This window comes from Heloderma suspectum, chromosome 1 (assembly GCF_057233095.1).
Source record: "Heloderma suspectum isolate Gila_16-S chromosome 1, 16-S_ref, whole genome shotgun sequence".
Lineage (NCBI taxonomy): Eukaryota > Metazoa > Chordata > Lepidosauria > Squamata > Helodermatidae > Heloderma > Heloderma suspectum.
The window spans coordinates 32,903,827-32,929,875 of NC_139458.1; the positions used below are offsets into that span (position 1 = coordinate 32,903,827).

Genomic DNA, 26,049 nt, shown 5'->3' on the forward strand with positions numbered 1-26,049 from the left:
GTTCCACAGGGATCCATTGTGTCCACCATGCAATTTAGCATCTAAATGAAACTGCTGGGGGACATATGGAATGAGGTGTCATCTGTATGCTAATGATACCTAGCTCTACTTTCCTTTTTATCTATTTCAGGTGAGGCGGTGAAAGTTCTGAACAGGTGCCTGTTCATTACTAACTAGATGAAAGCTAATAAACTGAAACTCAATCCAGATAAGATGGACGTTCTGTGGTTCTATTGACAGGTGAGGTGGTATTCAAACTTATTCAGATGGAATTGCACCCCCTCCCCATCCATTAAGGAACAGCTTTGCAATATGACCCCTTCATGGATCACTGCCTTGTTGTGGCGAAGGTGCTTGCGTAACTCAGTGAAGCCATAAGCTATGCCGTGCAGGGCCACCCAAGACGGACAGGTCTTGGTGGAGAGTTTTGACAAAATGTGGTCCGCTGGAGAAGGAAATGGCAACCCACTCCAGTATTCTTGCCAAGAAAACCCCATGGAACGTATCACAAGGCTAAAAGAGATGACGCCAGCAGATGAGCCCCTCAGGTCGGAAGGTGTCCAATATACTACTGGGGAAGAGCAGAGGGAAATTCCAAGTAGCACCAGAAAGAGTGAAGTGGCTGGGCCAAAGCCGAAAGGACACTCAGCTGTGGATGTGTCTGGTGGTGAAAAGAAAATCCGATGCTGTAAAGAACAATATTGTTTAGGAACCTGGAATGTAAGACCAAAGAATCAAGGTAAGCTGGAGGTGGTCAAACATGAGATGGCAAGATTGAACATCGACATCTTGGGAATCAGAGAACTAAAATGGACAAGCATGGGCGAATTTAATTCAGGTGACCATTATATCTACTACTGTGGGCAAGAATCCCTTAGAAGAAATGGAGTAGCACTCATAGTCAACAAAAGGGTGGGAAAAGCAGTACTGGGGTACAATCTCAAAAATGACAGAATGATCTCAGTACGAATTCAAGGCAAACCATTCAACATCACAGTAATTCAAGTCTATACCCCAACCACTGAGGCCGAAGAAGCTGAGGTTGATCGGTTCTATGAAGACCTACAACACCTTCTAGAACTAACACCAAAAAAAGATGTCCCCTTCATCATAGGGGATTGGAATGCTAAAGTAGGAAGTCAAGAAATCACTGGGATAACAGGCAGGCATGACCTTGGTGTACAAAATGAAGCAGGACAAAGGCTAATAGAGTTTTGCCAAGAGAACACGCTGATCATAGAAAACACTCTTTTCCAACAGCACAAGAGGCGACTCTACACATGGACATCACCAGATCGTCAATATCGAAATCAGACTGATTATGTACTTTGCAGCCAAAGATGGAGAACCTCCATACAGTCAGTAAAAACAAGACCTGGAGCTGACTGTGGCTCAGATCATGAGCTGCTTCTTGCAAAATTTCGGCTTAAACTGCAGAACGTAGGGAAAACCACTAAACCATTCAGGTATGACCTAAATCATATCCCTTATGAATATACAGTGGAGGTGACGAATAGATTTAAGGGATTAGACCTGATAGACAGAGTGCCTGAGGAACTACGGACGGAGGTCCATAACATTGTTCGCGAGGCAGCAACGAAATCCATCCCAAAGAAAAAGAAATGCAAGAAAGCAAAGTGGCTATCTGAGGAGGCTTTACAAGTAGCTGATGAAAGAAGGGAAGCGAAAAGCAAAGGAGAAAGGGGAAGATATATCCAACTGAATGCAGATTTTCAGAGAATAGCAAGGAGAGACAAGAAGGCCTTCTTAAATGAACAATGCAAAGAAATCGAGGAAAACAATAGAATGGGAAAGACTAGAGATCTTTTCAAGAAAATAGGAGATATCAAGGGAACATTTTGTTTGAGCAAAGATGGGCATGATAAAGGACAAAGAAGGCAGGGACCTAAGAGAAGCAGATGAGATTAAGAAGAGGTGGAAAGAATACACAGAAGAACTATGCAGGAAAGATCTTAATGTCCCTGATAGCCATGATAGTGTGGTCACTGAACTTGAGCCGGACATCCTACAGAGTAAAGTCAAGTGGGCCTTAGGAAGCATTATTAACAACAAAGTTAGCAGAGATGACAGTATTCCAGCTGAGCTATTTAAAATCCTTAAAGATGATGCTGTTAAAGTGCTGCACTCAATATGTCAGCAAATTTGGAACACTGAACACTGGCCACAAGACTGGAAAAGGTCAGTTTTCATTCCAATTCCAAAGAAGGGCAACGCCAAAGAGTGTTCAAACTACTGCACAATTGCACTCATTTCACATGCCAGCAAGGTGATGCTCAAAATCCTACAAGCTAGGCTTCAGCAGTATGTGAACTGAGAACTACCGGAAGTACAAGCTGGGTTTCGAAGAGGCAGAGGAACTAGAGATCAAATCGCCAACATTCGCTGGATCATGAAGAAAGCAAGAGAATTCCAGATAAACGTCTATTTCTGCGTCATTGACTATGCTAAAGCCTTTGATTGTGTGGATCGCAACAAACTGTGGCAAATTCTTAAAGAGATGGGAGTACCAGACCACCTTACCTGTCTCCTGAGAAACCTGTACGAGGGTCAAGAAGCAACAGTAAGAACTGGACATGGAACAACTGATTGGTTCCAAATTGGGAAAGGAGTACGACAAGGCTGTATATTGTCGCCCTGCTTATTTAATTTATATGCAGAGTACATCATGAGAAACGCCGGGTTGGATGAATCACAGGTTGGAATTAAGATAGCCGGGAGAATTATCAACAACCTCAGATACGCAGACGATACCACCCTAATGGCAGAAAGCAAAGAGGATCTAAAGAGCCTCTTGTTGAGGGTGAAAGTGGGGAGTGCAAAAGCTGGTTTGAAACTCAACATTAAAAAAACTAAGATCATGGCATCTGGCCCCATCACTTCCTGGCATATAGAAGGGGAAGATATGGAAGCAGTGACAGATTTTATTTTCTTGGGCTCCAAGATCACCGCAGACAGTGACTGTAGCCATGAAATTAAAAGACGCTTGATCTTTGGGAGGAAAGCTATGGCAAACCTAGACAGCATAGTAAGAAGCGCAGACATCACCTTGCCGACAAAGATTCATATAATCAAAGCTATGGTTTTCCCATTAGCAACGTATGGCTGTGAGAGCTGGACTATAAGGAAGGCTGAGCGCTGAAGAATTGATGCCTTTGAACTGTGGTGCTGGAGAAGACTCTTACGAGTCCCCTGGACTGCAAGGAGGTCAAATCAATCAATCCTAAAGGAAATCAAACCTGACTGCTCATTGGAAGGACAGATACTGAAGCTGAAGCTCAAATATTTTGGCCACCAATGCGAAGAGAAAACTCCTTGGAAAAGACCCTGATGCTGGGAAAGATTGAAGGCAAAAGGAGAAGGGGGCAGCAGAGGATGAGATGGCTACATAGCATCACCGATGCAATGAATATGAACTTGAGCACACTCCGGGAGAGAGCAGAGGACAGGAAGGCCTGGCGTGCTATGGTCCAAGGGGTCACAAAGAGTCAGACAAGACTTAATGACTGAACAACATCATTGCAATCTGAAGGGGTTGTTAGATCCAGCCTTGGAATGCACAGGTAGCATCCGCAGTACAGAGGCCCCTTTCACCTGTTAAAGTTGGTGCACCAGCTGCAGATCCTCCTGGGCAGAAATATACCCCAATCATGGTTGTCCTGTGCCTGCTAACATTTAGATTAGATTACTGCAATATCTTGTATGTGGAGCTGCTATTGAAAATTACTCATGAAATTTCTCCTTCAGAGCTATGAAAGGTGGTACCTGGAGAGAAGTGCTTTTCAAGTGAAGTACCCCATCTTCCCCTGGGAGATTTCTAGGCTGGTGCCCTCACTTGTAAGTTTCAGGCACCAGATCAATATTTTCTTATTTAGCCAAGCATTTATGTTGTTTTATCAACAAGTTACTGAAGGTTTTATACTGAATGGTTTTATTCCACTGTTTTTATTAAGTGTGGATCTTCTCTTGCCTCTGTGTTTTAGATTTTTAAAATGCTGTAATCTGATGTTAATTATTTTCTTGTTTTAAGTATTGTTAAATTTGTTTTTATAGTTTTTGTAATCCAGTTGAGGAATTTGTTTTTCAAACTGAAAAGTGAGTTAGAAATACCTAAACAAAACAAAAAATCAACAAATAAAATATTACTCCTTCAGGACACGAGTATGCCAATCCACATGTTACAATGTGCACATTTGTCATAGAAAGGTAACAGGTTCACCTATTTGCTAGTAAACATGTGAGTTCTCTATTTTATTTTATAAATTTATTATCAACATTTATATATTATTTTGATGGTGAATTCATGCTGACTATTAGTACGGGGCAGTCTCAGATAGGGTAGACTTGGTTTGCAGCATCCTATCTTAAAATTAAGGATCACCATTTTAGAGCAGTATCCAATATGACACTACTGCTGGTATAAATGATGCTGTGCTAGCTGTAGTGCAATGCCAATAGCGCTTGCTGGCGTGATGGATTTTACAGGGAAACCCTTCATGCCACCAAGCGCTACTGGTGTTGCATTAGAGATAGTTCATGCTGGTGCAATATTATGTTAGCAGTAGTGTTGCATTGGATACTGCCCTTAATATTTATCTTCATCTATAAAATGGATTGGTTATCATGGTGTCACAGAAATAGTGTTTGTTTTTTTTCTAGATCTCTGGATGAAACAAACTCCTTAAGGGCAAACTCCTTAAGGGATTATGAACAAACTCCATAAGGGATTATTTATTATGAAACAGGCAAGAGGAATTCGTAGTCCTCTGCACAATGCATTCCATTTAAAATATATCCAGTAACAGAAATATGTAGATTACTGTGTTAGAAAACAAAAGTAGCAAGTGATACAATGCACTGAAGACTGCATTTTAAAGATCTAACAGGTAATTGTTCATTCATATAAAAAGTGATTCAGATGAGTATGTAAAATTATTGTACACCAATGGCCAATTAAAATGCAAGGTCCTGCTGTCCCTCATATGTCAGGCAAAAGTACTGCCAAGAATTCCTCCTCTCACACCTGTGTCTAATTTCCTTTTCCCTCTGGTTTGGTTCCTTCTCTCCCAAATATGGTATTTTATTCAGTCTGATGAAAAGGAAACAGAACTGTCGTTTAAGTAAATTTTTAAGACCTCCTCTAAAGTCAAAAAATTATATTGTATTTTTTAAATTAAATTATACCCCATCTATTGTCTGCCACTTCCAGTCAACTCAAACTTCCTTCAACTAGGAATGTCTCGCATGAACAACCGAACTGTTATTTTTTAAGCCTAATGAAGAACCTTTCAGGTGATTAATTATTGTCATTGTACGAATTCGAAGCAGTTTGCCACAAACGCAGTAGCTATGTGAGAAAAATCCAGAGCGCTGATAACGCAACTCATGTTGTCAATGAACTGCTCAGGGCCTCATGCACTTCATTTATTTATAATGAGTCATAATTGGGTTTTATGGATATTTTTAAAAAAACCAAGCCCCAATGTAGCAGTATGAATCAACCCCAAACCGCTAACACAGCAGCCAAAGCTGATCATGTATAAGTCACACGAACTTCAGTGAGAGCATTTAGCAGAAACTTAAATACGTTAGATTGTGCCCAGTGTCATTTTTGATAAAGCAACGCAGCAGTGAATTGATTTTAGTGGAAGATTACTGGAAAACTATTAAATATAAAGTATGTTAGCATCATAACATGTGATCCAGTATATAGGTAAGCAGGGTTAAACCCTATTAAATTAATGGGTCTTACATGTAACCCTTTAACTGAGGAACTGTGCAGGGGTGAATTAGGCTGCAATCTTAAACACACTTAATAGGGAGGAAGCCCCGTTAAGTGCAATAGGATTTACTTCTTAGGACTATATGGTTAGTGTCCTTAAGTAGAATGGTTTAAAATCCTGCAGTTAATGGGATGCTTGGTTTATATGGGATACATTTAATATCTGAGCAGACCTTAATGTTTGTCTTACTCTGAATACACACTAGTGAAGTTTGATTAAATTCTCCTTTTGCTGCATTGCTGCACAAGACAATATTATAGTTCTTTGAAATATGTTGCAGAGGTGTCAAAGGTAAACACACAAATGAGATTCTATACACAGAACATTTGTTAAAATTAAGCAAAGTTATTTCCTCTAAGGTGTGTGTAATTCCTTGACTTACTTCATAGAAGCCAATAGCCATGGTATGTCGGACTGGCACTTCAGGGTCATGGCAGAGACAGAAGAATGTAGAGTACAGTTCCAAATTGAAGTTTTTTGGATCCACAAAAACCATCATGGCCTATGAATAGAAAACGGTGCAGCATTTAATGAGGATTAGTACATATATTATGCAACTAGAGTTCTAATACTCAAACTGAAACATCAATAAGGCTGTTTGCATATGTGAAACGTCTTGCTCAAGCAAGGGCCGTTTTACTCTGGTGCAAGGAAGAACATTTCCACAGAGGTTTATAAAATTATGTGTGGTATAGAGAAAGTGTCTTTCTCAGAATACTAAAGCTTGGAGTCATCCAATTAAACTGATTATCAGCACATTCAGGACATACAAAAGAAAGTTCTTCTTTACACAATGCATAATTAATCTATGGGATTCATTGCCAGAAGATCTAGTGATGGCCACAAGCATAGACTATTTTAAAAGTGGATTAGACAACGTAATGGAGTATAGGACAAAGTAGCTATTATGGAGCCTCCACATTCAGAGGCAGTATACCACTGGATACCAGCTACTGGAGAGCAACAGCGTGAGAAGGGTATTGCCTTCATGCCCTGCTTGTGGGGTTCCCAGAGGCATTTGGCTGTCCACTGTGGGAAAACAGGATGCTGGACTAGGCAGACCCTTGGTCTGATCCTGCAGGGCTCTTATTTTCTATATATTGCCATGACCAGTCATGATCATAAAGGCGTATTAGTAAAGCAGCAATGCCAGAAACACAGCCACAGAGCTAAATTACTCCCAGAGTTGTAGTTGCTACCGCCGCATATGGAAGCAATCATCTGGTATTGAGAGAACATTACAGGTATCCCAGTGGCTTCCTTGATCAATGTCTAGTGTGATCTGGGTATGAGAAATCCCTCTTCCCATTTGTTTTCAAATGGTGACAGGCAGAACTTTGGGAGAAGCAACAATGGACGTAAAATAAATTTACTACTTTTATTAACATTAACAAACGTTATTTATTAATTACCATATTTATAACCCACTGTATATCAAAAGATCCCAGGGCAAGGTACAATCAATACAAACAATTTAACATACAATCATACAAAGCACCACAATCCAGTATTCAATCAGCAAAGGTAAGTCAAACCAAGCTATGGTCACTGAGACCCAAACGCTTGGGTGAAAAAGCCAGGCCTTGATTTGGCACCAGAATGAAGCCAAAGTCGGCACCAGCCAAGCCCCCAGCTGAAGGTCGTTCCACAACAGGCACGCCACAGCTGAGAAGGCCCTCTCTCGCACCTCCACGTAATGTGCCGCTCACAACAGTGGGATGCAGAGGAGGGGAACCCGGGCAGAACTTCATACTTGGGTAGGTGTATACAGGGAGAGGTGCTCCCTCAAATATCGTGGAAAAGTAGCAGGTGAGTGCCAGCCCTGCTCCTCCTATCCAACCCACCCTCTGCCACTGTCACTGTCACAGTAAGGGATGCAGCTGTACTAGCCTCACGGTTCTCTTTCTGGTTTGAAAAAAGTGTGCTCCGGGGAGATCCCACCTCTTTAAAGTCAGTAGTAGTTTTACAAATACTATTGTACACAAATTGTAAATAGATACTTAAGTAAAATAGTTCACTCACTGGTAAATTGTAAGCACAGTTCTTCCTCACTGAAATGTACTTCTTTTCCTGTTCTAGCGTTTGGAGTTGTACCTGGTTGTCACTGTGCCCATTTTCCTGCTCTAATCCCAGTGTGCAAAGCTTCTTATAGAATTCCAAGAATCGCAAATGCTGCTCTGGTGTAAAAATTCCTTCAAAACAAATAAAATTCTAGTTCAATATTTTACTTTCAAAGAATGGTGCAATAATAGCCTATCGGAAGAGCCTGGATAGTGTAATGGATAGTGTTAGACTCAGGACTGTTGAGACCTGGGTTTAAATCTCTGCTCTGCTACAAAATTCACTGTGTCATATTGGGCAAGTCACTCTGCGTAGAGCACCACACATAGCTGTGAGGTTTATATACTGCATAACGTAGAATTAACACCCTTGCTTCGGAAATCACAGTTCAACTCACTCATTCAATTCCTATGTGACAACTCTCCTGAGGTAACATTCTATGTCAGTGTAAAGAAGCAGTAAGTATTTGAAGGAACTAAATATTTACCCATAGGGATAATATCTCTGCATTTGTGAAATACAGCATTTGCAAACAAAAGGGACACAACCAAATAAACACCTTCAGGCATACAAAAGGTCTTGATCAAATGCAGTTGGACTTTTCTTTCCTCTCTGCAAAGATCAGTCCTCCCTATCGCATTACAAACAGTGACTTAAACATTTCTCTAAGACACAAAGCTAGGCATAATTACAACTGCACCTGATTGTAGCCCCATATTTCTTTAGACAGTGGTCAAGGAGATTGCTCCAGCTTTTGAGGATTTTAAGTGCTAGAAGTATATATTAATTCCTGCTTTGGGGCGCTTCTGCAATATGTTGGAAACAAATAACTACTAACCAACCATGGAGCTCACAGGGAGAGAACATTGTAGGAGAAGTCTTTGGTTCATTCTAGCCAAGACCTTAAATCTAACCTTTGCTGACTGTAGTTTGAGGCCTTAAGCTAGTGCTTAACACACTGAAGGTCTGCCCTGGGTACTCATAAACCCCCGAGCTCAGAGGCTTACAAGTGTCCTATGCAGAGCAGGAGGAACGTCCTGTCTCCCGCACTGCTTTTAAGCTAGATGGACAATTTCACCCATCTAGTAGAGGCTCTGGGGAGGGAAAGAGGCTGGGGTGGCGATAGGAAAAGGTGTAGGCCAACCACCCTGGTCTCCTCCCCTCCCCACCCCCAGGAACGCCCCTCATCCCGTCTCCGTGCTCCACTTACCGAGCACAGAGAGGGGAAGGGGGCTGGAGTGTGGTTTCCTGGCTACGAGGTTGGAGCCCTGTCTCTGACCTTGTATCCAGGAAACCAAAGCATCTTATGTCCCTCAGACACTGTCTAGGGGGCATAGGATTGCTCTCTGACAGTTTACATTCCAAGACAGGAAGAACTTTGGTACACTGAGTCCTCATCCTGTGAGGAGGCACCATTCAAACAAGGCAATTTGTACTGAAAACTACATTTTAGCGCCAAAAGCTCAGACCAGACCATAGGTAATCTGCACTAATGAATTAACTAGCCACCCATTTGGCTATTTAACTGTTGCTTAAAACCTTTTGGGCCTTGCAGGGATCCCTTTGGCCAGCTCAAAGAAGATGGTTTGCATTTACAGCTCAGATCAGTAAAATCCTCCCATGAGAGGAACTGACCTCAAAATTCTCTTAACTCCAAACAGTAACAATACATAGCTCCATTTTCCATTTCTCTTTGACTGCTGCCATCAGACAAAAGAATTCAAAAAGAACAGCTTAGAGAGTAGTCCATTCGTTTTGTTTTTAGTTATTTAATTTTTACATGAATTTTAATAGCATATATATCATATCTTTTCTAATCCTATTGTTATGGACCCCAAGCTTTTGAGACAAATGTGGACTATTAATTTAAATAAATGACTAACTATCGTGTCATGTGTTCTCTGGGGGAAAACAACAGCAAATTAGGACAGTTAATTTTACAAGATTTTCTCCCTGATAGTATTTAGTTGGATGTGAAGTCCCATTTATTTCAGTGGGAACTAGCATGCTTAGGATTGCAGCATTTAAAAGATTCCAACCCAAATACAAACAAGCCAGCACCCCTTAAAAAAAAAAAAGTGTTAAGGACCTTTCAGCCATACCATATAGTCCATTACAAAGTTTCCCTAAATGGAAAGATAATGAAACCAGAATAGATTCATCTGCTTTGAAGGATTTTTCACAGAATGATTTCACTAATGGGAGAACAGTTTGACTTCTATCATCTGAAAAACAGAAAAGATTAGAAAGGTGAACAGTGCAGCCCTTCATGATATTTAATCAAAATATGAGCATTAGCATATTGAAAACAAACATAGTTGTGACAACCATGCACAGAAGAACTGCTGCAGAAGTAGGATCAAGGCAGCTCAGTTCCAACCTTACCTGCATCAAACATTTCCAGCAGATTAACCAGGGTCTCAAAAGCTGCAAGACGTACACTGCTGCCTTCATCTCTTGCTAATTCTACCAGCTCAGGAAGCACTACATTTTTGGTTAGCTCAGTTCTACAAAAAAAAAAAAAAAATTCAAAATATTTGGGGGCGGGGGGATACAAATGCCAGCTATTGTACTAAACATAGACATTCCAGAAATAGTCTGGGGACTTCAAGAAGCTTGCATTTCCCTTAAGCATATTGTGCTTATAGAAAAATCTCTGCATCAGCCTATTTAAACAAACATTGGCTGGGGTCCAGAGGAACTTAGTCACACTTTGGCCCCATTGAAATCAAATGGAACAAGTTACTCATGACCAACTTAAGTACCACTGATTTCAATGGGACTACATTGTGACTACCTTCCTCTGGATCTAGCCTGGTATTAATACTGGAAAGGGCCAGTTCAGGTGCAACAAAACAAGGAGGGCCTTGTTTTACTTGTCTGTAAGAACAAGGTAGCATGGGTGCAATGCAATCCAGAGAATATCCAGTGTGCTTGTCCTAGAGAAACTTGAGCAAGTTAAGTGCTTTCAATGGGGTTCCACCCTTAATATTTCATGGGCTGCATCCTCTCACCCTGATCCAAGATCCTGTGTGCACTGTGTCCACTGAACACAGGGGGCTGCTGCACATGCGAGATACCCCTGTTCATTTCCAGAGAGAGAGCACATGAACAAAGGAGTCTATATGTAGCTCTGCTTCCTCTACTGAAATGAATGGCTCAGCCCTCATAGGTGAGGGAACTCCATGTGTAATTGCTCAACCCACAATTTGCCACTGAATGCCTCCGTTATGTGCAAGCCAGGTCAATAGCATGCACTTCCTTTACATTATTTAAATGTAAGGAAAAAACAAAGGTACTGAAAACTGTTGACAAACTAATAAAGGTTAGCAACCCAAAGAACTGTGCATGATATGCTGACAAACACTCATGTACAACCTGAACCTGCAATTTGCCTAATATTGTATTTGTGCTTGGCAGCAATTCATTGTTACTAATGAGCCTATGAAATGGAAGAATTTCCATGGAAAAATAAAAATGTTTTCCCCACATCACAGGGAAACAAGAGGTATCAAAGCTGAGCCTCAAAAGGAGAGAAAGAGAAAACAAAAATTAGAAAACCAACAGATGGTAGGTCAGTAAAGAATTAAAGGAGCATATGGTCATGAGTAGGGGGCATGAATACTGCCCAAATAAACACACAGGACAGCAAGAGAAAGGGGATTCAAAATGGAAGACAGCTATGTTTTAAAAAAACCTGATGAGGTGATTAAACACACACAGCTTCATATAAAGAACACTTCTATTTAGTCATTTTCAGATACATTTTTGGTCCCTAAGTCTTCAGTGACCATATATTCCTATCCAATCCAACAATGCTTTATGTAATGTGCATTGAAAATATCTAAATGCTTGCACATCTCCCCATGGGTGAGGGAGATATATGGGGAGATGCAAAAATTATTGGTGAGATGGAAGAGAAAGAGATAGACGTGTAGGACACTTGCACTTCCTCCTCCTCCATACTTACGCATATGCATCACATCCAAACCCAATTTAATTTGCAACTACTTTGAAAATAGGATATTTATAACACCCAAAAGCAAGATTAATGGAACAAACTCTAAAACTAATGAGAATCAGTGTGGTTAAAATGTCAGACTAGGACTGAGGAGACTCAGATTCAAACGCTCACTCAGCCATGACATTCACTGGGTGATCTTGGGCTAGTAACTTTCAGTTTAACGGACCTTACAGGGTTGAAGTAGGATGAAATGGGAGGGAGTGAACTGGCCCAATATCACATGGTAAGCTTCATGGCTTAATCAGAATTTGAACCAAGATCTCCCAAGACACTATGATCACTACAACACACTGCCTCTGACTCATAGATGAATGTATCAGCAACCTTCACTGAAAAGTATTGTGCTTGAGGTGGAGTAAGGCAATAAATACATGGGTGTTTTGTTGGCATCACCTTAGCATCTTGTCTAATATGTCTTTGTTCTGGGAATGGCTGCATGGGGAAAAGACTCATGGCAACAAGGAGCAAAAGGATCTTGATGCTAGCTACCTGCTTTTACTGTAATTAAAGTTCAAGACCTACGTGTCCTCTACTGTAACTTAATCAATAGGAGTTTCCCTCATGTGAATAGATAAGCAATGGGAACTCCAGATAAATGCAAATGCCCTCCTGAGTTCCAGGTCACTAGTACAGTCAAGCAACCCATGAGTAGGGATGTACGAAAGTCACTTACCTTTTCGCAGGGGTGATTCGCGGTGGGGGGGAGGCACTTCGCTTCTCCCCCCAAAGTTCAGGTGAGGGGGGGAGGCGTCCCGCCTCGCCCGGCCGAAATTCAGGCCGGGGAGAAGCGCCCCGTCTCCCCAGCCGCGAAAGAAAAAGTAAAAAACAAACAAACAAACAAAACCCCCAAGATAGGCTACGTAACGATTAACGTAGCCTATCACGGCTAGATTTCCAAAGTCAGCCGTGATAGGCTACGTAAATCGTCACGTAGCCTATCACGGGTGACTTTGGGGGAAAAAAAAAAGTACGTACGCAAATGGCGGTGGCCCATGGTGCCACCATTTGCGTTCCTTATTTGGTGCCGGTAGTTTACGTAAAGATTTACGTAGACTATGGCGAAAATAAGGGCAACGCAAATAGCGTTCCCTTATTTTCACCGTAGTCTACGTAAATCTTTACGTAGACTAGACGTGCCAAAATAAGGAACGCAAATGGCGGTGCCCATGGGCCGCCACCATTTGCGTACGCGCTTTTCCCCCCCCCAAAGTCACCCGTGATAGGCTACGTGACGATTTACGTAGCCTATCACGGCTGACTTTGGAAATCTAGCCGTGATAGGCTACGTAAATCGTCACGTAGCCTATCACAGGTGTGTGTGTGTGTGTGTGTGTTTTTACTTACTTTTTTATTTTGTAATGGCGGTGGTGGCAGCCGGTCGGGAGACCGGCCGCCACCCCCACCCCCGACGAAACGTCGCTAAACCGCCACCGGGACCCGCCGTCGATAGGGACATTCGCTGAAGCTAAGTCCCATCCCGGGAGGGGGCGGGGGGGCGGCGGAGAATTTCCCCAACACTTTCGGGGGGCCGAATGCCTCGGCGCTCGGCCTCCCAAAGATTCGGGGAGAAATTCTCCACCATCCCTACCCATGAGTTAACCTACAAATCGGCCAGTCAATAGTCTTGGAAAATATGGTCTGGTCCTGAAGCTTCCCTACCTCCAGATAGATCAGTAGGTTAAAGCACCATCTGGGTACTCTTCACAGTCTCTTTTGTTCTCAGAAACTCTACCTATTTGTCCCATGGAAGTCTGGCTTTTGTCATGCTGAACCAGCCAGTTCTAATTCCATCAGGAAGCCAAGAACCTAAGAAGTTCTCTATTCGCTCCCCAGAACCAAGTCATTGGTTCTGGGTATACCCCAAGTCATTGGAATGGTTCACATGACACGAAAGCCCTTCATGAGTTAATTAATCTTCGAGGAACCGTGGTGTGTGCTGGCCACCATTTTGTATATACAACCCCTGACTGGAGGAGTGTCGTGTTGTCCAAACCTGGCCATTGAGGGTGATGTGAGGGTTAAACAACCCCCACAAAACCCTACAACAATGCCTTGTTTAACCCTGATGTCCAGCTTCAGACAACACAACAATCCCCGATTGGGGGTTGCATATATAAAATGGTGGCACATCTTGGGTTAAATAACCCATGGTGACCCACAGTGTGTCATGTGAACCAGGTCAATGTCTCTTTTGTGTTCCTAGATTGAACTCTAAAACTGTCCTTGAGTCCAGATTCCTGTCAGGAGCGCCCAAGCTGCCTCTTGCAGTCCCCACCAATAGCCAACTCAGGACACAGATGACGAGGAATTCTTTCCGAGACTTTATTCCTTTATTACTTTATGACTCTTTCAGAATACTAATCACTAGCGACAAAGCAAGTAACATCACTGGGGAAAGATAGCAGAGTAGCCTAAGCTCCAGATAAGGCAGTTGGTCCCCGTTTGAAGGGGAACCACGGGAAGACCCGGAACTTATGGACTAGAGAGAGATCCTCCCTCTTTCCCTTGGGTCCTTGGGATACGACCATTGTTTGCGCGCCAAACGAGCGCTACGCCTCCTTTCTGCGTCCTCCATCTGTCGTTGTTCCCTGCGTCTGCGCCGAGCGTCCAGCAAGCCCCCCTCCAGCGCTTTCTCACTGCCAGGGTCACTATCTATCCCAGGAATGCTGGCAGGAGGAATCTCTGCCAGCTGCTGTGCTTGTGAGAGATGAGCAAGCTCCTCTCCCATGGATTGCTGTTCCTCCTCAGAATCAGAACTGCTCTGGGGTTCTATTGGCTCAGTTTCCACCCTGACAACATCCCCGCTCCCATGAGGCCCCCCCTCGTGCTCCTCCCCTGGGGCCCCAGGGTTGTGGGGGTACAGCTGGTGGAAGCGCCTCAGCAGCAATGGAGCATGGACATTTTCCGCTGGTTCCCAGGATCGCTCATCTGGCCCGTACCCTTTCCAGTCCACCAGATATTGCAAACGGCTGCGAGAAAGGTGGGAGTCCAGAATCTCCGTGACCTCAAACTCCTCCTCCCCCTCCACCAACACTGGCAGTGGGGGGGGGGGCTGGACGAGCGATGAGGGTTGCCAGAAACCAGGGGGCACAGCAAGGACCAATGAAAAACAGGATGGATCTTCATGGAGGGAGGGAGAGCCAGGCGAAAAGCAACAGGGTTAATCTGGGCCGTAATCTGGAAAGGCCCCGTGTGGCAAGGTGTGAGCTTCCTTGCAGGCGAGTGAGAGGGGAGGTATTGGGTGGACAACCAAACCCAGTCCCCCCAGTTGCGGAGACGGACCTGGCTGGCGCCGCCAGTCTGCAGAGGCCTTGTAGGCTGTCTTGGCTTGCTCGAGGGAGTCCTGTAAGAGGTGGTGTACCACTCGCAACGCCTCTAAAAAGTCATGGGCTGCCGGCACCGAAGAGGGAGCTAGGGTGGACGGGAAAGCCTTGGGATGGTAACCAAAATTGGCAAAAAAATTGTGTTTGGCGGGTGGAAGCATGGCAGGCATTGTTATAAGCAAATTCTGCGAGAGGCAGCAAGGAAAACCAGTCATTCTGCTGGTAATTGACATAACAGCGCAAATATTGCTCCAGAGTCACATTGGTGCGCTCGGTCTGACTGTCCATCTGTGGATGGTGGGCGGAGGAAAGAAGGAGCATCACATGGAGAAACCCAAGTAGCTCCCTCCAGAAACGGGCAGTGAATTGGGCCCCCCTATCCGAAATGAGACCCTCGGGCCATCCGTGGAGCCGGAAAACATGCGCCAGAAAAAGCTCCACCATCTCCCTGGCTGTGGGCAACCCAGAGCAGGGGATGAAATGGGCCATCTTAGAAAACAAATCCACCACCACCAGAATAGTGGTCTTACCGTGTGAGCGAGGCAAGTCAGTGATGAAGTCAAGGGAGAGCAGTTTCCAAGCTCCTGAGGGGGTAGGCAGGGGGTGAAGCAATCCTGTGGGCTTGCCTGAGGGGGCCTTCGCCCGCTGGCAGGTTAGGCAGGAGGCGACATGGGCCTTGACATCCCGACACACACGAGGCCACCAAAAATCCCGCGTCACTCTGCGCAGGGTCTTCGCAAAGCCAAAATGCCCAGCGGTGGGGGAGCTATGGCACTGATGGAGGACCTTCTCGTGGAGGGGTCTAGAAGGCAGACAGACCCAGCCGGAATGGTAAAGCAGGCCACCTCGCAAAGAGAAGGGGGTAGAATGGGGGGGCAGAGGCTAGCCCCAATTCCTCCACTTTTGTGCGGACAAAAGCATCCTGAGCCTGTTCAGACTGAATAAGTTCCTCCCAAGAGTGAGGCACCGCAGCTGCCACCAAGCTCTGGGGGGGAAGAATCAGAGAGGGGAGGGATTTCCCTCACCCCCTGGCTGGAGGTCCGGCTTACGAGAAAGAGCATCTGCTTGTAGGTTATCGGAGGCCTTCACATGGCAAATATTAGGATGGAACCAGGGGAAAAAAAGCGACCACCTAATCTGCCGCTGGTTTAAGGCACGGGCTGTCTGAAGATGTTCCAGGTTGTGATGGTCGGTTCTAACTTCGACTGGCTGCTGTGCCCCCTCCAGAAGATGACGCCAGGTCTCCAAAGCGGACTTGATGGCCAACAGTTCCTTCTCCCAGATGGTATAATTCCTCTCAGACATGTTCAGCTTCCTGGAGTGGTAGGCACAGGGTTGCAACCCGCCGCCCGCCCGATCTGGCTGAAAAAGCACCGCCCCCACTGCAAAGTCAGAGGCATCAGTTTGTACTACAAAAGGCTTCCTCAGGTCGGGATGTAACAGGATCGGCTCAGAACTAAAAAGCTTCTTAAGTTCCTCCAAAGCCTGTTGGGCAGATGCCGTCCAATGAAAAGGAGATTTCCTGCCCTTAAGGAGGTCCGTGAGAGGAGATGTCAGCCGAGCAAAGCTGGGCAGGAACTTTCTGTAAAAATTTGCAAACCCCGGAAAACGTTGCAAGTCCTTCTTGGTGGATGGAGCCTGCCAGGACAGGACAGCCTGGACCTTTGCAGGATCCATCCTGATACCATCAGCTGAGATAATGTAGCCAAGATAGTCCAAAGAGGTTAGGTCAAACATACATTTCTCCAGCTTGGCATAAAGATGGTGCTCGCAGAGGCGCTGGAGGATGGCGGAGACATGGTGCAGATGGGCGTGAGGGTCCTCAGAAAATATAAGTAAATCATTGAGATACACAATGAGAAAAGTGTCCAAATAGTCCTGGAAGATGGCATTCATAAAACGCGAAAACATGGGGGGGGGGGGCACAGGTGAGCCCAAACGGCATCACTAGGTATTCATACGCTCCGTACCGGGTGCCAAAATAGGTCTTCCACTCAACCCCCTCCCAGATGCGAATCAGATTGTAGGTGCCACGCAGGTCCAACTTTGTGAAAATCTTGGCTCACCCCAGGTGCTCCAGCATCTCCGGTATGAGGGGTAGGAGGTACTTGTCGGGGATCAAGACCGAATTCAACACTCTGAAATCGTGCACTGGGCGGAGTTCTCCTGATTTTTTGTGCACAAACATGGTAGAGGCGCAGGCAGGGGGGAGGAGGGGTGAATGAAGCCACGTCTGAGATTTGTGTCCAAAAACTCCCGCAGAGCTCGAAGTTCCGGCTCCGACATCGAATACAGCTGGCCAGCGGGGAATGAAGTTAATGGCACAGTCAAAAGGGCAGTGGGGGGGGGAGCTAGTCGGCCTCCTTCTTGTCGAAAACATCCCGAAAAGTCGCATATTTCTCTGGGAGGATCACGGTAGCTGAAGAACTGCCAGAAGCAGATGAGGAGGGGGAGGAAAGGGTTAAGGCCTGGACTGGGACTGGCACCTCGGTCGGGAGGCAATGCTCCTGGCAGTAGGGAGACGCAAACTCCACTTGCTGAAGCCCCCAAGAAATCTGAGGATTATGCTTAGAGAGCCAGGAAACACCCAGAATGATTGGGTATTGGGGAACCTTGGCCAAGTGAAACTGAATCTGCTCAACGTGGGACTGGGTGCGCAGAGTAAGCGAAGATGTAATCTGGGTCACCGCGCCTGAAGAAAGAGGACGCCCATCGATGGTCTCCACCGCCAAGGGGGCAGGAAGAGGCAGGGTAGGAATCTTGTGGAAGAGAGCGAACGTTCCATCCATGAAACTGGTCGTAGCCCCAGATTCCACTAAAGCTAGGGCCTCCACCCCACCCCACTGGGAGGAGCGGAGGTGAACATGCAATAGCAGATGTGAGGGTGGGGGGGGTTGTGGAAGACACCCACCTGGTAGGGAACCAACTCCCACACTGGAGACCCCCAACAGGCTTGGGGGGCAGCCTAGTCAGGCCTGGGGACGAGGAGGAGGAGGAGGAGGAGGAAGAAGAAGAAGAGGAGGGGGAGGCAGTGGGGCTGCGGGTCTAGCGCAACAGGTTTTGGCGAAATATCCCAGCTTTCCACACTGAAAGCATCGGCGCTCCGTGCACCGCCGCTCTAGTTCCTCCGGTGGCAGCAGGGCTCAGGTAGCTCCCAGCTGCATCGGGGTCTCCTCCGACCCCACCGCAGGGGCGGGGGAGGGGGCAGGAAACGTGGGGGAATGGGAGGAGGGAAATCTCGGCCCCCGGCACGTGTGCCGGCGCCCCTCCAGCCGACTATCTATCTGGAGGCAGGTCTGGATGAGGTCCTCCAAAGTAGGCAGGCTAGGAGTGCGCGCCAACTCATCCAAGATCTCGTCGTTCAAACCATCCAAAAACTGAGCCACCAGTGCGGCATCATTCCACTGTAAATCCTGCATCAGCAAGCGAAAAGTTGTTGCGTAGCTGGAAACTGAGTCCTTACCCTGCCTGAGGCGGTGAATCTCCCGAGAAGCCGTCTGCATGTGCAGGGGGTCACCGAAAAAACTGGCCATCGCTGTTATTAAACCTTGATAGTCCCCGAGCAGGGGGTCATTAGCGAGAAGAAGTCCCGAAGCCCATTTAGCTGCCATGCCTGAAAGTAGGTTAATGATGAAGCCCACACGAACCTGTTCTGTCAGGAAATCCTCAGGTCGTAGGTGCATGTACAGCTCCGACCAGGCCCGGAAAATCTGAAAAAGTCCTTTCTCACCAGAAAACTTCTCTGGCAGAGCCACCGGGCACTTGCAGTGGGGGGGAATCGGAGGTGGTGGGGGTTGAACCGCAGCTTGCAGACTCTGTATGGCAGTCGTCAGTTGAGCCACTTGATCACGAAGAACCTGGTTCTCTTGCGCGAGAGCTTGTACCGCCGAGTCCATGGCAGCCTCCAAAGACAGTAGGAGCAGAGAGAGAGAAAAAAGAGGAACGGGGACCAAGCTGTCAGGAGCGCCCAAGCTGCCTCTTGCAGTCCCCACCAATAGCCAACTCAGGACACAGATGACGAGGAATTCTTTCCAAGACTTTATTCCTTTATTACTTTATGACTCTTTCAGAATACTAATCACTAGAGCAAAGCAAGGAACAGCACTGGGGAAAGATAACAGAGTAGCCTAAGCTCCAGGTAAGGCAGTTGGTCCCCGTTTGAAGGAGAATCACGGGAAGACCCTGAACTTATGGGCTAGGGAGAGATCCTCCCTCTTTCCCTTGGGTCCTCGGGACATGACCGTTGTTTGCGCGCCAAACAAGCGCTACACCTCCTTTCCGCGCCCTCCATCTGTCGTTGCTCCCTGCGTCTGCGCCGAGCATCCAGCAAGCCCCCCTCCAGCGCTCCCTCGCTGCCAGGGTCACTATCTATCCCAGGAATGCTGGCAGGAGGAATCTCTGCCAGCTGCTGTGCTTGTGAGAGATGAGCGAGCTCCTCTCCCACGGATTGCTGCTCCTCCTCAGAATCAGAACTGCTCTGGGGTTCTATTGGCTCAGTTTCCACCCTGACAATTCCCTTTGAGGAAATGGAAAAGACCTTCCATAGAACCCAAGACACTCTGTTGCGTGTCTCTAAGATCCTCCTAGATTTCACCTGGCAAACTGACCATTCCCCATTATCTGTGCTTAGCACGCTCTCTCTCTCTCTCGCTCTCCAGGACCAGAGTTTTACTCTCTTAGCTTACACCACCTTGCTGCCTTGTACACCCACACAGAGCTTCACACCCTGTGAAGCATTCATTCTTACATGTAGGCAACAGCCATCTCAATGGTGCTGCCCAACCCTGGTGGAATAGTGGCCAACTTCCTGGGACCCCCAGGTGATCTCTGCACTGCCTAAATGACTGCAATATTGGGGCCACTGAGGTTTTGTGTGTGTCACTCGGGACACAGGGAGCCTGTGCCTTGCAATAGAAAGTAAGCAGTGTGGCTGTTAAGATGTTGTATTTAAACTCAGTGGTTTATCCTTCTGGTGGCCAAGCAAAGAGCCAAGGTTGTTGTATTAGGTCAGGGGTCTCCAATTTGGAGCCCATGGACAGCTTTCTTGCCAAGGTGCTGGGGGTAGGGGTGGTATACTATCAATATTTTCCTTTCGGTAAACATTTATGGTATAAATGTATTAATTAATTTTATTTATTTAAAACATTTGTATCCTGCCCTATATCATTAAGATCTCAGGGTGGTGTACAGATAAAATCAATTTAAACAGTATAAAACAATAAATAATTTAAATAGTTAAAAACATATTAAACCATGAACAAGCTAATATCAATTAAAATCTAAAACAATAAAACAGTTAAAACAGTGTGCTACTTTAGGGAATGCATTTAGCCCTCAAACGCTTAGTAAAAAGCCATGTTTTTACTTGGTGCCGAAACGAGACCAATGTCTGCGCCAATTGGGCCTCCAAGGGGAGAGCATTCCACAACCGGGGTGCCACAGCAGAGAAGGCCCTCTCCCATGACCCACCACAGTGTATGTCTCGCACTGGTGGGACACAGAGGAGGGTCCCTCCAACAGATTTCAGTCCTCGGTAAGACATATATAGGGACAGGCACTCCCTCAAATATCAAGGTCCCCAGCTGTTTAGGGCTTTAAATGTCATCACCAAAACCTTGAATTCCAACCGGAAGCTTATTAGCAGCCAATGCAATCCCTTTAAAACTAGTGTTATATGATTTTTATTGCGTTTTGCACTAGCTGCAACTTCCAAGTCGTCTTCAAGGGCAGCCCCACATAAAGTGCATTGCAGTAGTCTAGTCGGGAAGTTACCAGCGCATGTACTACTGTGGCTAGGTTATTCCTGTCCAGGAAAGGCTGTAGCTGGCAGATCAGCCAAAGCTGGCCCCAAGTTCTCTGGACCACAGAGTCCACCTGGAGATCCAGTGACAGGGGTGGATCTAGGAACACTCCCAAGCTACATACCTGCTTCTTCACGGGGAGTGCAACCCCATCCAGGACAAGTCGCTTACCCAATTCCCGGACTTGGGAACCACCAATCCACAGAACTTCCGTCTTGTCAGGATTTAGCTCCAGTTTATTGACCCTCATCCAGCCCATTACAGCCTCCAGGCAGTGGTCCAGCACCTTCACTGCCTCAGCTGACTCCGACGACAAGGAGAAATAGGGCTGAGCATCATCAGCGTACTGGTGACACCCCACCCCAAAACTCCTAATGACCTCACCCAACAGCTTCATATAGATGTTGAATAGCATGATGGATAGAACAGAACCCTGTGGCACCCCACAGCTTAACAGCCATAGGGTAGAACAGGAATCCCCCAATATCACTCTCTGGAATCGGCCTTGCAGGTAGGAGCAGAACCACTGTAGCACAGTGCCCCCAACTCCCATCCTCCAGAGCCGATCCAGTAAGACACCATGATCAATGGTGTCAAAAGCTGCTGAGAGTTCCAGGAAGATCAACAGCGTAGCACTCCCTGTCTTTCACCTGGAGTAGGTCGTCAGTCAGAGCAAGGCCGTTTCAGTGCCATACCCTGGCTTGAAACCAGACTGAAATGGGTCCAGATAATCACTTTCCTCCAAGAACGTCTGAAGCTGCCCTGCCACCACAAGCTCAAGCACCTTGCCCCAAAAGGGAATATTAGCAATGGGGCAATAGTTCTCATATACCTCTGGGTCTAGGGAGGGCCTCTTCAGGAGAGGGTGCACTACAGCCTCTTTCAAGGCGGCAGGCACCACCCCCTGACAGAGGGAAGCATTTACCACCCCCTGGACCCACCCAGCCAATCCACTCCTGCTAGATCGTATTAGCCAAGATGGGCAAGGGTCAGGCTTACATGTGGTGGGTGGGACAGACTGATTCAAGGGTCTTGTCCACATCATCAGGCTGCAACAACTGAAACTGATCCAAGGAAACACAACCAGACGGAACACTGGACACCTCCCCAGACTCTGCGATAACTGTGGAGTCAAGTTCTGAGCGAATACGAGTGACTTTCTCTTCGAAGTGCACATAAATATACTTATGTGCATTAATATGAATCTTTGTTGGTGAGCTAGTTCCCCACTTTGTCAAGGAACAATGCATAATCTGCCAAGTTTGCACCACACCTGTGCAAAAAGATCCCACTACATTCATGCTGGTAGAATACACATGTATAGATGTGAGTTCACACACACATCTGAACAAGAACATATGGTAACGGGCAGGAGAACAAGCTATAAGACTGGAGATATAAAGAAGATGAGGCAGACAGACATGGCAGCAGGTGAGTAGATATTCACAGTGGGCAAGGGAAAATAGCCTATGGGCACAGTACTATACTATAATTAGTAGTTCTTGCCTCTATACTACCCCTTACCACCACTAGATCTTTGCCTATATTCATGGATGCCACAATAAACCAATTAAACCAATAAACCAGTCAAATTCTAAGGTACCACAGCATTTCTTGTTGTTACTGATTAGCTCTATTATTTTCCTGAAATTATTTGAACTGTGTAGTAATTATACAAATTGTACTCACCCTATCCCTTGAGCTATGAGCTCCAGTTGCCGACACATGCAGGAACGAACTTCATATTCTACATCCTGGCAGAGAGATTTTACCAGTGGAAGAATTTCTCTTTTAATGCTAAAAAATGCAACAATTGTATACATTAATAGAAAGAAAAACCTCATTCCATGAAGCTGACACATCCCATTCAAATTATGTCATATTAAAATCTTGATGGTCACATCGTATTTTATATAGTCATTATTTACATGTTTTAGTTTTGGCATAACGAGTAAGCCACATTCAAGGGGTAATGTTACAGTTGCCAGTTTTTAGGAACATACTGGGTTGTCTAGCATCATATCTAAAACAATATTTAATAATGAAATTCAGTTGAATATCAGAAAACACAAAAGTTATCATACAAATAGAAATTCAAATCTTAGTCATTTTGTCACCCACCATGAAGTACTTAATACTAACTTGCATATTAGTAGTTTGCAACAAAGTTAAAACAACTCAAGATGCATTTGTTCAGACCAGAATGATCTATTTCAGCATCCATTCAATCATTCCAAACCTTCCTATGAGTCAGCATAGGTAGCAGGACTGAACCACATGTTCTCACATAAAAAAAATGGTAGAAAAGGGAAGGAAGCTTTGGGGGAGGACTTTTTTTTATGTAAGGCCACTCCCTCCAGTTGCTCACTGTTTCTTTGCTGCCTGTTCATGGTCCTGGCAGCAGCATTGACTGCATCCCTGAAGCTCCTCAGTACCATTCCCTTCATCTACACCAGTATGAGGACAGTAAGTATTACCTGCACTCTGATCTGGCTTCATAATATCATCACATAGCCAAATTTGAAGGGCTACTTGGCATCATCATGAAGCCAAATCATAGTTTAGAGAATGCTTCCTACTCTCACTCTGGCACATAAGGAAAAAAATGGAGCAATGAAGAACTGAGGTCACCACTGCCACCAGGATCGTCACTGGAAAGATGGGTGGGCACTTCACCCTTATTTGCAGGGTACCCACCTAAAGAATCACCAAAAAGGGGCCTTCTTCACAACCCATTAAGAGCACGGTGAATTTGAGAAGGCAGTTTTGGCTCATCCCTAATTCTATACTCTTTGGTGTTGTCCGATTCTCTATCAACTTCCTATGATTCAATACACAAATGCCCTAAATGATCAATAAAATTAAATGACAGTACCCAATTTGACAGTTGCAGTAATGTAAATTACGTTGCATGAGCATCAGTAACCTCTAGCGCAATACCAATAGTGTCTGCTGGTGTGGCAGGTTTTCCGGGGAATCCTGTTGAGCCAGCTTACACTATTAGTGTTCTGCTAAAGGTCACTTATGCTAATGCAAGGTAATTTATGTTAGCACTAGCTTCCAATTGGCTACTGCCAAAGAACTCATTCAGATAGATTGCTAATGAAGAGAGTATAGGAAACATTACGTTCACAGGATGGATGGATGGATGGATGGATGGATGGATGGGTCTATTTCCAGTGTCATTTTTGCATGTGTTCACTCATAAGTCTGTTTCACAATGTACTACAATCTCACAAAATAGAATTTCTAAGGGTTTAGTCTTATGAGTGTTTAGATGGGGGAAAAAGTCCTAGAACTCCCAGCATGCCCCAGTCAGCCATGCTAAAGTGGTAAGACTTTTCTCTCTCTCTAAACATGCATAACATTGCACTCTAAATGTATTCCCCCCTGCAAAATAAATACACATTTCTAAACATACTTAGGACAGTATCCAAGCGGGCAATTATCCAAGTGGAGCCCACTGCTGATTCCACTGCGCAAGCAGTGCTCACCACTTGCACAACGGGGATTTACTGCTTCCTTTAGGAAACTTTAGGAGGGCTGTGGACAGGGGTGAATGCTCCTTCCTTGTTCTCCTTGACCTCTCAGCAGCTTCTGATACCATTGACCACGGTATCCTCCTGGACCGCCTGGAGGGTTGGGCATTGGAGACACTGTATTGCGGTGGTTCCAGTCCTTCCTCTCCGGCAGGTACCAGAAGGTAGCACTGGGAGAGGAGGTTTCGGACCCGTGGCCGCTCACTTGTGGGGTGCCACAGGGTTCCATCCTCTCCCCGATGCTATTTAACATCTATGTGAAGCCACTGGGGGCTATCATCAGGAGGTTTGGGGTACAGTGTCATCAATATGCGGATGACACGCAGCTCTACCTCTTGTTTAAATCTTCACCAAGGTTGGCCGTAGAATCCCTGTCCAAACATCTGGAGACGGTGAGTGGCTGGATGGGGAGGAATAAGCTGAAGCTGAACCCTGACAAGACCAAGGTACTTTGGTGGGAGACAAGAGGAGGCTGGAGGATGTTGGCCTGGTGTTGAATGGGGTATGGCTACCCTTGAAAGACTAGGTCCGCAGCCTGGGGGTCATTTTGGACTCCCAGCTGTCCATGGAGGCCGAGGTGTCAGCTGTGAGCCGGATAGTATCAACTCCATCTGATACAGCGGCTGCGCCCCTACCTTCCCGACCATCTGCTCCCATCGGTAGTACATGCCCTGGTCGCCTCTCGTTTAGACTACTGTAATGCACTCTATGTGCATTACACATAGAACCCTTGAAGACGGTTCGGAAGCTGCAGCTGGTACAGAATGTGGCGGCTCGCCTGATTAAAGGCAGCCACCGGCAAGATCACATCACTCCAGTGCTGAAGGAGTTGCACTGGTTACCAGTTGTTTTCCGGGCCAAATTCAAGGTGTTGGTTTTGACCTTTAAAACCCTATATGGTTCCAGCCCAGCCTATTTACGAATCGCCTCCAGCAACACCAGACAGGCCGCTTAACAAGATCAGCTTCGGATGGCCTTCTGTCTGTCCCATCAGCCAGGACAGCTAGACTGGTGGGGACAAGGGAGAGGGTCTTCTCTGTGGTGGCCCCCACTCTGTGAAACTCCCTCCCTAGGGAACTCCGCCAAGCTCCCTCTTTAATGAGCTTCCGCCGCGCATTAAAAACGTGGCTGTTCAGGCAGGCGTTTGGGGTGGGTTAGGGTATTTTAGAAAATGTTTTTGTTGTAGAATTTTATTGTTTTAGACTGTTTTGTTGTATGCTTTGTACATCGCCCAGAGTGGCTAGATGGCTGGCCAGATGGGTGATTAATAAATTTAATAAACAAACAAACAAACCCCGAAACAAGCGGAAATGCTCGTGTCCGGATCGGGACAGATTGGCTGAACTTCCTTATGCTCTCCTGACCTTCCCCGTTCCAATTCCTAGGAGAAACACTAAATCCCAGCTGAACGTGAAGTGGGCACCGCTTGCAGAACGGAATCAGCGGTGGTCCCTGCTTGCACAATGGCCCACTTGGATCCTGCTTATTACCTCAAAATAT

The 26,049-nt window shown here is 45.9% G+C and overlaps 1 protein-coding gene across 3 annotated transcripts in view; it reads right to left on the reverse strand.

Annotated features, from left to right (window-relative positions):
• PPP4R4 (protein phosphatase 4 regulatory subunit 4) overlaps positions 1-26,049 on the reverse strand; it is a 158,215-nt gene that overhangs the window by 35,799 nt on the left and 96,367 nt on the right. For all 3 annotated transcript variants that reach the window (XM_084840025.1, XM_084840014.1, XM_084840035.1), the window contains exons 7-11: positions 22,700-22,807; positions 10,248-10,369; positions 9,965-10,087; positions 7,824-7,993; positions 6,184-6,303 (exon numbers count right to left, since the gene is read on the reverse strand). In XM_084840025.1, coding sequence (XP_084696151.1) covers positions 6,184-6,303; positions 7,824-7,993; positions 9,965-10,087; positions 10,248-10,369; positions 22,700-22,807 — 643 coding nt within the window. The remainder of the gene's footprint in view (positions 1-6,183; positions 6,304-7,823; positions 7,994-9,964; positions 10,088-10,247; positions 10,370-22,699; positions 22,808-26,049) is intronic.